The 13,002-nt window shown below is 36.8% G+C and overlaps 1 protein-coding gene across 8 annotated transcripts in view; it reads left to right on the top strand.

Annotated features, from left to right (window-relative positions):
* Window positions 1–13,002, top strand: part of CADPS2 (calcium dependent secretion activator 2) — a 540,052-nt gene that overhangs the window by 414,926 nt on the left and 112,124 nt on the right. For 6 of the 8 annotated variants that reach the window (XM_047839616.1, XM_047839646.1, XM_047839609.1 and 3 more), the window contains exons 15-17: window positions 3,354–3,417; window positions 6,391–6,514; window positions 8,534–8,554. In XM_047839616.1, the coding sequence (XP_047695572.1) occupies window positions 3,354–3,417; window positions 6,391–6,514; window positions 8,534–8,554 (209 nt within the window). The remainder of the gene's footprint in view (window positions 1–3,353; window positions 3,418–6,390; window positions 6,515–8,533; window positions 8,555–13,002) is intronic. The other 2 variants (XM_047839630.1, XM_047839625.1) reach the window with 1 other exon arrangement.

Genomic DNA, 13,002 nt, shown 5'->3' with positions numbered 1-13,002 from the left:
GACAGTTCAGAAGTAGACTCATACACATATGGTCAATGGATTTTCAAAAAATATATAAAGATAATTTACAAAGTATGCTTTTTTTCAACAAATATTAACCTGGACCCATACTTCATACATGATTGAAGAGTTAACCTAAAATGGATAGATCTAGAAAACAGAAAAATGTCTCTGTCCTTAGACTAAGCATAGATTCTTAAACACCAAAATCACGATTCATAAATGGAAAAATTTTACCTTAAACTTCAACAACATTAAAAACTTTTGATCTTCCAAAGACATTGAGAGAATAAGAGATACATTCCAGAATGGGAAGAACTGTTTGCACAATACGTATCCCACAAAAGACTTTTTAATCCAGAATATATAAATAACTCTTAAAACTTAGTAAGAAATGAAACAACTCAATAAAAAAATTATGATATTTCACCAAAGACATATGGTGAAAAGGCATATGAAAAGATGCTCAACATCATTACTCTTCAGGGAAATACAAACTAAAATACAGTGAGGTACTACTATGTCATTAGCATAGCTAAAGTTTAAAAATTACTCCCCAAGGTGTTGGCATGGTTGTGAAACTGGACCTAGCCTATGACCTAGGCCATTCCACTTGTAGGTACTCCCCCGAGAGAAATGAAAGCATATGTCCACACAGAGACTTTTATGTGAGTGTTCAAACCTTAACATACCAGCATTATTCCTAATAAACGTAATATGAAAATAAGCCAGGTGGCCATCACCGAGGAATGAACAATGTATTGCAATACTTCTGAGCAGTAAAAAGGAATGAACTGTTGATAGCATAAAAATATATTGAGAGAAATTACATGCAAAGAAGTACATGCTATGATTTCTCTTACATAAAATGATAGAAAATACAAATTATTCCAAATGACAAAGTAAATCAGTGGTTGCCTGGGCCCAGTGGGTGGGGAAGGAACATTTGAGGGTCATGAATATATATATTAAGTTGCATGTAGTGATGGTTTCACAGGTGTTTACATGTGTCAAAACTTATCAAATTATATATTTTAAATATGTGCAGTTCATTATATATCCTTTATGCCTCTAAATCTATTAAAAACTAAGTACTTCCATAGTGGAAAGTCAGTAGAATCATATTTAAAACTGAAAAATCAAGAATCAGAAATATTAGCATGTAGGTTAGGAATATAACTTTTAAATACTGAAAGAAGTAGCAAAAAGTTAAAAACTTTTTTTTTTCTGAAGAAATTTACTTGGGGAGTGGGGTGGAAATGACATAAAGAACTTTTTTTCATAAAAAGTCTTGAAAAGAAGTTTCCTTTCAGACTATGTGCATATATAACTTTAACAAAAAGAAATCCTGTATTTTAAAATGGATAAGGAAAGGAAACAATTTGTGGGACATGTGTATGCAGGTTCATTTATCTGTGTAATTAATTTACTATGTTAGGAATCAGGGTGATTTTAATTTATTCAGATTAGATATTAAACTTTGTTGAATTTTATTTGATAATTGAGTATTTTCCCCTTTGCTTTGCTATTAGAGAGCTATCAAAGTGGTAAAAACCTAAAATATTTATCCTGAAAGGCAGAACAAAACTATTCCTTTCTTTTAAAACTCATTTTGTAAAGATTAATTAAGCTTCTGTGTAGTTATTTTCTGTACTTTATTGATTCAGGATTACTTGTACTCTGTAAATGTGCTGAATTATTTACACATCATGGGCAGCTATGCTAATTCAGAACATACCCAGTGGGACCTCAGAGCCCTGAAATGCTAAATGTAATCTGGGGATCAGTAACATTCCATTCATAAAATGTGTCACCCACAGGTTAATGGAAATAAACAATAGGAAAGACAATGGGTGGATTATGCAAATACACTGAAAAGATTTAAGCAGGGGGAGGGGACTATAAGAACCCAATTTGTGTTTTATTTAAACGTGGATTAAGGTTTATGGTACACAAAATGATGAAAGCTACTTTGCTAATTTGCTAATGCTCTAAAAGGCAACACTGCCCAGGAAACAAAACTATCAAAAATAAATTGGTGGTGGTTTTTGTGCACGGGAGCAGAGGGAGGAGTGAGAGAATGCATCGAGGCAAGTGTAAGTGAAGGAAATTTTTGACAGTAAATGAAATGATAAACACTGTTGGGAAGAAAAATTTGAGTGACTGGATTTATGACATTTTTTTGCATTTATCTGAAACTAATAAAAGTTTCATAAAACTAAAACCCAGCCCTAATATAAATTTAACAACTGCTTTGTGAGAAATCAGTCTTTAATCACTCTTTAATCACTCTTCAAAATTCACTCCTATAAAATAATTTGAATTTAAAATATACGTGCTTTTAAGGAAACCTGTTCAAATTGCCTTGTGAAAACAGTAATTTGATAGTGAGTTACATCTTAGAAGATGTGTTAACCAAGTCCCTGAATAATGACAAAGGACATGGAAATATACAAACTTCAAGTTACTAGTGTCAAGATTTCTAATACAGATCCAAGTGGCAGCCTGTGGACAGCTCAGCTGCCTGGAGCACTTGATCTTGGGGGGGGGGCAGTGGTTGGGGGGGTGAGGTGCTTTACTGAACTGATTCAACAAAGCGAGGAGCTCCAGCAGGATGAAGTGGCCCTGACGTTTTCTGCTCTTTAAGTGGAAAGTGACCTGAAGAGGGACTCCCGTGTAAAGAGCCATAAATCTGTTACCACCATGTGTCAACAAACTTCCAAGGAGCCCACTCACTCCCCAAGCTTCTGACCCTGATTTCAGAATGCTAATGTAACCTGTCCTCCAGTTGTGGGGGTGAATTAGGAATACACAGGACTGGAAAGACTGAGGATGACCCACTCTGCTGGCAAACTGCAGAGTTCCCCAAGGTTTATGTGTTTTGTGTGGGGAGATGCCACCGGCACAGAAGACAAAAAGGGAGAGCTGAAAGCCATTTTTTGTACTAGAAGTTATGACTGGTGGGGAAGGGGGGTGGTATTTCCATCTCAAGCCACACAAGTACAGGAGTAGATGGGCGAAGTCATTTTGTTGATGATAGGGCTTGATAACAACAAACCTTAAGAAATGTTTAGGGAATATGTTTTAATTATCTCTTTAATAGGACCTTTCTGAACATGTATCGTCAAAACTGTAGAACCTTTTCATCACAGTTGACAGCCTTACTGTTTAAAGAAATTTACAGCATGAACTAGGTAAACTTCTGCTGTTAAAATTTTTCCCAAATGGGCTGATGCTATTTTAACCAACCTTTCACTGTTCTTTAATAATGCCAAGTAATAGAAGAGGGAATTATTTAGCAGTCTCGGATATTAAATGTGTGACTTTTTTTGTTCCTCCTTTTGTTTTTAAAGATACTGTTTTCCCTTTGGACGACCTGAGGGTGCTCTAAAAGCTACGCTTTCATTACTCGAAAGGGTATGTTTGAACACTACTTTGTAAACACTATTTGCACTCTTAGTGGCTGTGTGTTTTAGTTACTAACCCAGGCAGATAAGCCCATTCCTCGCAAGTGTGTTCCCTGAGGCTGTTGGTCACATTTCATCACTTTGTCATCTGCTCTTACCACAACTCCTCCTATTGACTATTTCTTCCTGTCCGAAACCTTTCTGAAGCCCACCCCGGCCATCCTGTGCCGAGATGATGGCATCTTGGTGGTATCCATTTTCCCCACCTCTTTCTTTCCCTCATGAGATTTTCTAGTCAAGTATAATTATGTTTTTCAGACTTGATTGTTGTCTTTTATTACCACCCTCCACCCCGACTTATTTGAACTTCTGTCATGTTTGTCACACCTATAAGAGTTTATCATTTAATATTTACAAACGTAACATGCCTTTCATTCTAAATCTCAGAATTCACTTCAACTTATGTTACTTTAAATGAATACACAAATGGAAGAAATTCATTTTCCCTCAACTAAATAGCAAACAAGGCTTTCATATCCACGCTAAAATAACTTACTAATGAAAATACGTTCTTCACTCCTGTTTTTGTGGCAGACTAAATTTGAAAGGGAAGAATCATTTTGATATATTTATAAAACTATATGCTGGGTGGATCCTAACAGTTAAGCAATGTGGACAATTCCTTTTCCTTATCAGTATTAGAAACAATTTCTAAGGATCATTTATAGCTCATGATTTGAATGTTCTGGCCCTGATTTATGGACTTCAAACACTTGGTCTTGCCCACTTTCCTGCCAAATGAATTCTAGATTGTTTATTAGCACTTCTATTAAAAGCAAAAAGGGATTTCACGGATTTGAGCACTTGGAAGATGAGGGCTAGAACTGATGAATGTAATGAGATCTTTGGATTATACATTGGTTTCCGCTGTATATCCCTGTCTTATTGTTCCCTGTGCATCATGTGATAGAAATATTATTATAGTAGTGACCTGTTTTATTTGAACTTTTATAATAAAGCTGCATGTAACCTAGGCTTTTCAAAGTATTCATTTCATCCAGTTCATTAAGGTATCATAGAAAAGATAAAATCTTTACAGAGAGCTTTACTTTTGGAATGGCATCCCATCCTGGGGACCTAATACAACCTGTCTGTGTTCCGGTTTCCACGGTGGAGCCTCCATCCTCCCCCCATCATGGAAGAGTTAGTAATAGCAGAGATGCTCTCACGCCCTGACAGGCGGCAGGATGAACAGTGACCTTTTTCCCAGTTATAGTCGCTAATCATGTCTCTTGCTGAACTGAGACAGAAATGGGAGGGCCACTTCTTCATTTTCACGTCTCTGTATTTATTGACATCTTAGAAAAAATCTCCATGTGAATTCTTCATACTTATTATGCCTTGGAAGAAATGGAGAAGATACAGGAGACAAGCTGGGTCTCTCTTTCGCACTTGCGCCCTAACATTGCCCTTTGCCAGGAAAGAGGATACAGTTCCCTCCATTCCAAATTAAATACCCAGCTCCTGGATACTATGAACTATAACCCAATTTCATTCCTGGACTCATCTCTGTAACAGACCACATACATTCTAATTTCAGCAGCTCTGTTATTTAAAAGTGTACCACCAGGGGAAGGCCTGATAGTAAAGTTCATCATTCTGCGTGTGGGACAAAATTAATATTAAATTTAAATCTTACTAATAATCACATTAAAAATAATAGTACACATTAAAGCTTTTTTTTTTTTTTTTTTTTTTTTTACTATGAGCCGAAGGGTTTTTCTGCCTATAAAGACTCTGATGTGTAGTTCTAATTAAAGTTCCAGATACGTGTGAAATATGTTAAAAATTTTTAATACGAAACTATGAAGAATAATTGAATTTGATGGGAAGGACATTTTTCAGTGATAAAGTTTGCTGTTTTGAAAAGGAAACCTTGCCTGACAAAATTAAAATATGTTGTGAAAGACCACCAGTGCTTAAGTGGTTGAATAAATTTGAGATTATAAAATCCTTCGTGCCGAGGCTGATCAAAAGAGAATGAAGTAATAAAGCATGGATGTTTTCATGCTCTTTTGATGATTCTTTAAGGTGAAAGACTAATAGAATAGTAAGAATACTTACTGTTCTTGTCTTCTTTATACTCACGTTTTGCCATATATTTTATAATTTGAATATAAGCAAAACCAGAAAAGCTGCATTAAGTATATGGAAAAATAGTTCTGGACTAATGGTATAATCAAAACTGACTGTAAGCAATTTTATCACTGAAAAAGTTTTAAGGAAAATTACCAATGAGTCATTATAAAAGTGCTTAAATACATAATATCTTGAATTCTGGATATGATTGCATTTTTGCCTTGCCAATAATAATACTTATAAAGGAAAAAAATCTAAAAATACAGTTAAGAACTCAACAGAAAATAATCTGTTCTTTTTAATTTCAGAAAGTTTCTGTGTGTTTTAACACAGAAATGCCATTCATTTCACTAAAACAAAAGATTTTTTTCCCTCTCAGCAGATCACAGGAATTAGTTTGTGAGAATTAGAGATCTTGATTTTTATAGAGCTCAAAAACAGTGCTTGTTATTAATGGAACTTTGTTACTGTTTTCATATATATCGCTCAAAAGATTTAAAGCATTTAAATTAGGGATGTGCAAGAGAAACTTTATTGCTTGTCCCAAGGACTATAATCCTGATCTGAAACAGCTGCTCTAACGGTGTCCTGGGCCCCTGGAGGAAAAGTGACAGTCCTCACACTGAATGGTGGTTTGGCCTAGGGGAGGTTTTGATGTGCATAAATGAGGCTTAGACAGGAGGAGCCAAGATTGGAGGATTATGTTCCCAGTTGTGATGTGCCGACTCATTACTTTCCCTCAATGTTACCTAGGACCCCTTCCTGGTAATAGATATAGGACAATTTGTATAATTTGATTTTAGTATCTGTTTTATGCAATCTCTCCCTGTCTTCCTCTCTTTAGGTCTTAATGAAAGATATTGCCACTCCCATACCAGCAGAAGAGGTGAAAAAAGTGGTCAGAAAATGTCTCGAGAAAGCTGCCTTGATCAATTACACCAGACTCACAGAATATGCCAAAATAGAAGGTCAGTGCAGTGAGCAATTGCCGAAGTGGCAGTGAGAGCCAACAATGCCTATTAACTGAATTTTCTGTGAGAAGTTCTTTCCTTTCCTGAACAAACCTGTACTGTGGCAAAGGGAAATGTCTCATTAAAATCTCAGCTGGTGAACTGAAGAGCTTTTTCCTATTCATTGCTTTAATATGCCTCCTGGGACTCTGCTTGAATGAAAGACCCAGGATTCGTGCTTAAGTTGTCCTTTGTTCTTATTTTGAGTTTTCAGGGAACCAAAAGGTGTTTTCATGGGTTGTATTTTTTGACATTACCGTAAGTATGTCTAACGTTTCAACTGTAGGTAGTGTCTTCTTTCCTGATCAGTAATAGTGTAGTATTACATAATTTTATTTTCTGTTCAACAGTGTTGCTCAGAGAAGGAGGAAACTTGTTGATTATGATGAGGGCCAAAATAAACTGACAGAATTCCCTGCAACTTCTCATTGCTTGCAATATATTAACACATTTGAATGATTACATCTCTTGAGAGGACTGCACTTTTTTTTTCCTCTTCCTTCAGATTTCACTCATTAAGATTACTGAGGTTTAAGATGCTTAGAAATAACTAAATTGAAATTTGTGGCAAAGACACAAAAATGGGCTTTATTCGACAATCCTTTGATACAATTAAAAATGATAGAAAGGGCCTCAAAGTTTTTGCTCCAATTATTCATAAAACTGGCTTGTGTCGTCCATGTAGCATTCACTTAGGAAAAGTTTGCAAAGTTAAATGCGTATATCTAAAAATAAAGGCAAATCCTCTGTTAGAAAAATTTTAGTAACTTTTAATATAAAATTGTACTGAATTATAAATTTGTTAATTATTGATGTGAAGATAGTTTTATCAAAAGTGGTACAATGAAAAAGATTGATTATAATTGGCTGTGTTATATCCTTTTTTTCTCTCCGAATCTGATCAAGCTTTCTAACAAGCATGCAATAACCAACCTCCTGAGTGATTAACAAAAAAGCCATCCCATCACTATAGCAACCAATATTATATCACGAGAGTAACAACATGAAACCTCCTTAGTTACCAGTTTAACATCATTAATTATGATATCATGTTGTGTTAAAGCAAAAGCAATGAATATTAGCTCATTTGGGGAAAGTGGAAGATAAACAGATTGGTTTTCACATCATGAATACTCATTCAAACAATCTTCGTGTTTTGAACATTGTGTGTTGTGAACATGGGTTGAAAGAATCGTTATAAAAATAGACCTATTAAAACCTTTCAAATCTAGTAAAGGGAAAAAAGTTTGTGCACAACTTGAATAAACACAGTATTGTTTTATTCAAGTGTTTAAACTCAATCCAAAAAAAAAAAAACCCTATGAGAATCCTTTTGTTCTTAACTGGCCATTCCAGTTAGTATTTTTGACCATTGTGCAAGAATACCGAAAACAGGTTATTTCTATTTTCTAGTCCTAGAGTCCATTTTAACATGGACAAATAAAATTGTCCCAGCCATGGATAACTTTTGTTAATTAGTTAGACAAACGTGTTAACACTGGTGGTCAAAAGACATAGCTGTTCCTCTGGATCACACATGAAAACAAGTCTGTGTTAGAGAAAATCCTATTCTGGGACCAAATAAACAGTGAGCAGGGAGCTCTCATAGCTCTTTCCTTTCTGGAGTCATCTGTCTCTTACTTCTAGTCTACTGTGAGAATATTCTAGAAAATGGATCCTAGGAATCTAGGTGGGACTACTGAGCAGTCTCCATTTTCAGAAAAACAAAATGCATGCTTATTATATGAGAAAACGTCTATGCATTTCATTTTCTCCCTTCCTTCCCACCCCCTTTTGTGTATGTTAAAAAATAAAGCGCTTTTTGCTTTATGCTCAGGAGCAGACCAAGAACAAAATCAAATTTAAGTTAGATATAGGAAGTGGGCCACTTTTCTTTGCTTAATTGACTTTCTGCATTATGTGAGCAACATGGGTAGAGTCTGCTTTTTTCCTAAATTGTCTTTTCTTATGTTTTAGGCCCAGCAGAAAAGGAAGCAGGTAATGGATGTTTGTGCATGCACGTGCTGTTGTTTCTATTGTGGCATGATGTTTGATATTGATGAATAGCTGTCTGCTTTTCAGGGCTCCTATTAGATGACTTTAAGATACTGAAAATACTTTCATTTTGGGAGAACTATTGTTAATGCTCTGTAGGTAAAATACAGGCCATTTATCTCTGTTAAAGTTCAGCATTTTTTATACGAAGTCAAAGCCAAAAATTGGAGGCTATATTAATGTTTTAAGCATGGACACTAATCTTATTTGGAAGCTGTAGCCAATATTTGGAGGGCTCTTACAGCTAGAGAAGAGGACCATCTCTCCTTTATCACTGCTGAAAAATAACACAGTGAAAAGCATAAATGCTATTAAATAAGAAGTAAGAAGCTCTTAACTTTGAAAGTTGCTAATCAGAGGAATGAGCAGGGATTATGAAGTCCTAGTCTCAGGAAATTGCTAGGAAAGTGTTCTCCGGATCACTGAATTTTTAAAGGTTTTTTTACTTTTCTCTTATGCCACTTATCACAGTTGTAATTAATTTAATTATGTGCTGTTATCTGTTTATCTTGTCTGTCTCTTCTTTAGCCCCTTGCCGGCAGGGTCTTTATGGACTGTGTTTACTGTTGCATCCTGGCACCCAGCCCTGCACCACTGGCCCCAAGTAGGCTCTCGGTGCTTTGGAGAGAGAGGAGAGCTTAGCTAGTTAGTTCCATGGGGCAAGAGCCCAGGGATCAACCTTTCTAGTCCGAGTTTCCCTGTCTCATTTAAAGCCTACATGCAGTGTTATAGACAAGTTTGGGTTGGTTTTAACTGAAGTCTTCGACTAAAGGGTTCTCTTTCTGTTTTCCTAACTCTTTCCATTCTGTTTCAGCATTTGACCCCAGAAAGTGTGAGGAACAAAACACTCTGAGCCAGGAAAAGGGGAAAGAACACGATGACCACTAAAGTGCACTTTTGAGACTACCATCACTTCTTAAGACAGCCCATTGTAATAGCAACAGTCCTGTTCTCTTTAACAAACTTCTTCAAAATCTCTTAGGGCATTTCATCCACTGCAGTGTTCCTGTAGTGAAAATAGTTTTTTATATAGTTGACACACAGGAAGTCTGGGGTTGTTAGGGCTTTCCCACTGACACAGAGTAAATAAATCAGCCAGCTGGGACTTGCATCAGGTGTCCTGATCCCCAGCCTACCAAGGCTATGCTCCTTCCCCTGTGAAATATGAGGGAGTCGCAGCACGTCTTCATGAAGGTTGAAGTGGAGGAACCATGTAGAGTTGCACACATTCCCATTAAAAAGAGGAGAGAACGAGAAAGTTGCTGTCCCTCATGTACCTCACTTCCAGACAGAAGCCTTCCCTCACGCATTTCTGGCATCCATATGACTGTTCAACTCTAGAGGCTGATGATGCTAGGAAAAATACTTTCCTTAAAATTAAATTCTAAGAGGGGCATCCGGCTGGCTCAGTCGGTGGAACATGTGACTCTTGATCTCAGGGTTGTGAGTTTGAGCCCTACTTTGGGTGTAGAGATTACTTAAAAATCTTTAAAAAAAGAAAAAAAAAAGGCCCAGATGGAAGAGAGAAAAAAATCAGTGTATAGTCTAGATGATTTCAGTGGATTGAAGGGATAGTTAATCTCAGTTGAAGAATGTTGTGAAATAATAAAAGAGAGGTTTAAAAAAAAAATGTAGTTCTATTTCTTTGGTTGCATCTGGTAGCAAGTTTAAGAGAGTTACCTAATGTTCTTGGGGGTGTAAATGACTCAAAATGAGAATGTCAGTTACATGTGTAAGAGCTCAAATGCTTCCAAGCAGTATTCTCTTGGGCATTATGATAATTTTCCTCAGTTAGTTTGTACCGTGTAGACAAGAGTTGAATTCTGCCCAAGATTGGTCTTCATTTTGTCATCTGTTGACAGTTCCCTCAGAGGTTTTGTTTTTGTTTTTTTGTTTTTGTTTTTGTTTTATTTACTCTGCTTCATTAGTTCCTAAAACAACTGTAGAAAACAGATATTTCATAGAAGAGGTAACCAAGACTATAGAAAAAGTCTGTAACTTTCACAAAGGTGTGCTGTTGTTATTCAATTGAGCAGACATGAGATTTGTACCCGTGCCTCTCAGATATGGAGCGTGTTCTGTCCACTGGTTGCCCTGCCTCTGGGGCTGTCTGATTCTGAGGCACAGTGCAAGAGCCAAGGGGTCACTTTTTCCAAAAGTATAGATATTTACTTAATAGTAAGAGCAAACACTCATTAGTAGGAACTGTTTTAAGCACTTTGCATGTGTCCATTCGTCCTTTACAATAAATATTTCTATTACTGCTTTTTTAGGAAACTGAAGCAGAGAAGTCACTAGTCATACATCCAGAGACCACTAGGAAGCAGGAGATTAGAACACAGTGTCTCCCTTTCAAACTGTCATTTTATTTTCCTTGGTCTTTCTCCCTCCCTTTTCTTAGCCTGTGTAGTTAAGTTTGTACTCAGTTAAACTGCATGGGCATTTGAAAGGAGGTCTGGAGCGGTGTGGTTCATAGAATTATGATGAAAGCTGTAGATATAACTTAAAATTTTCTAGTAATCGCATTAAAGAGGTAAAAAGAAATGGAAAATTAATTTTAATAATAGTTTTTTAACCCAATATATCTAAAATATTCCTTTAAAGTATATTCAATATAGAAAATTGAGATATTTTACAATATTTTTTCATATGTAGTCCTTGAAATCTGGTGTGTATTTTTACTAGCACATTTTGTCGCCCCATGTCAAGTCCTTGTTTACCACATGTGACTATGGCTGCGGAATTAATCGGACAGCACAGATCCCATGGTAAGGCTAGGAACTGACTCCAAAATCCGAAGCTTTTTGTTTTTACGCTCACATATCTCACAGCGTCAGGTGTTGAAAGGGATTAAAATTGCAACCTTGCCCCCCCCCCCAGCCCATACGTAGCCTCTTTTTCCCTCCCCTATTTTATTTTTCTCTGCAGCACTTGTATTCTAGCACATGATATGGTTCATTCATCCTACTCTTGTCCTAGAGTGGTAGCTCCACCAGGGCAGGACTTTCATATTTTAGTAGCTGCTGTATCTCCGGTGCCTGAAAAAGGTGCCTGGCACATGTTTGGTACTCAATAAATATTTGTTGAATAAATGAATGAGTTTATGGCACAGAATGATCAAGCTATTTATAGCAGAGAGAACATGTATAAACTGGCAAGCTGGCTTACAAAAGGTCATTCAGATCAATCACTAAATAATCAGAAATATGAGAGCAAAAACTAACCACTTAAAAATAACAAGATTGGAGGGGCACCTGGGTGGCTCAGTTAGTTTAGCATCCAAATTTGGCTTAGGTCATGATCTCGCAAGTGATGAGTGGGTGAGAGCCTCGCCTCGGGCTCTGTGACAGCTCAGAGCCTGGAGCCTGCTTCAGTTTCTCTGTCTCCCGCTCTCTCTGCCCCTCTCTGCCCTCTCCCGCTTATGCTCTCTCTCTAAAAAATAAACATACATTAAAAAAGTTTTTTTAGGGGCGCCTGGGTGGCGCAGTCGGTTAGGCGTCCGACTTCAGCCAGGTCACGATCTCGCGGTCCGTGAGTTCGAGCCCCGCGTCGGGCTCTGGGCTGATGGCTCAGAGCCTGGAGCCTGTTTCCGATTCTGTGTCTCCCTCTCTCTCTGCCCCTCCCCCGTTCATGCTCTGTCTCTCTCTGTCCCAAAAAATAAATAAACGTTGAAAAAAAAAATTTTAAAAAAAGTTTTTTTAAATAACAAGATTGGACAAATTAAACCAGAATTCCATGCTCTTACCATGGGTGTGGGATACTAACCCTGGATCACAGCAGCCAGAGGTGATGGAGAACAGTGGCGTTAACAGTAGTTAGCATTCTAACCTGTTTCAGTTGTTTCCATAATTCAACATATGCTCAGTTGGACTTCTAGTTCTCTTCCATCCTTGGGAATTCTTCCCATTCTCCATCGGCAGCATGTATTTGCAGAAAAAAGGAATTTTACAACTTTGTAATAAATGAAATAAACGACCTCTCTCTAAATGTCTTCTTTCCTTCTTAGGATATCTTTGCATTTGTTTCATGAGAACAGTGTTCATTTTGAGAACTTAATATTTCTACAAGGCATTTTTTTTTAATTTTAAGAAATATCTGAGAGCTACATGATTGCAAAAATCAACTGGTGCTCTTCCTCAATTTAATTTTATCACTACTGTGCATTTAACAATAAGATCATTTTTACAGTATTTATAGTCTAGGGTTCAAAAAGGTACTGCAACTTCATCTTCCTAATTGTGTCTTTTTTTTTAATTTAAATCACATACCTTTTTGATGCAAACTAGCTCTTTTTAAAGGAGAATCAATTCCTTACTTCAGGGAGTTTCTTATAGACAAGAACAGCAGTCTAGTAACAGTCCCTGCTATCTCCTGAAAACTACGTATCATAT

The sequence above is a fragment of the Prionailurus viverrinus genome, chromosome A2 (assembly GCF_022837055.1).
Source record: "Prionailurus viverrinus isolate Anna chromosome A2, UM_Priviv_1.0, whole genome shotgun sequence".
In the NCBI taxonomy this organism is placed as follows: Eukaryota; Metazoa; Chordata; class Mammalia; order Carnivora; family Felidae; genus Prionailurus; species Prionailurus viverrinus.
This window is presented reverse-complemented; position numbering and strand designations above follow the sequence as displayed.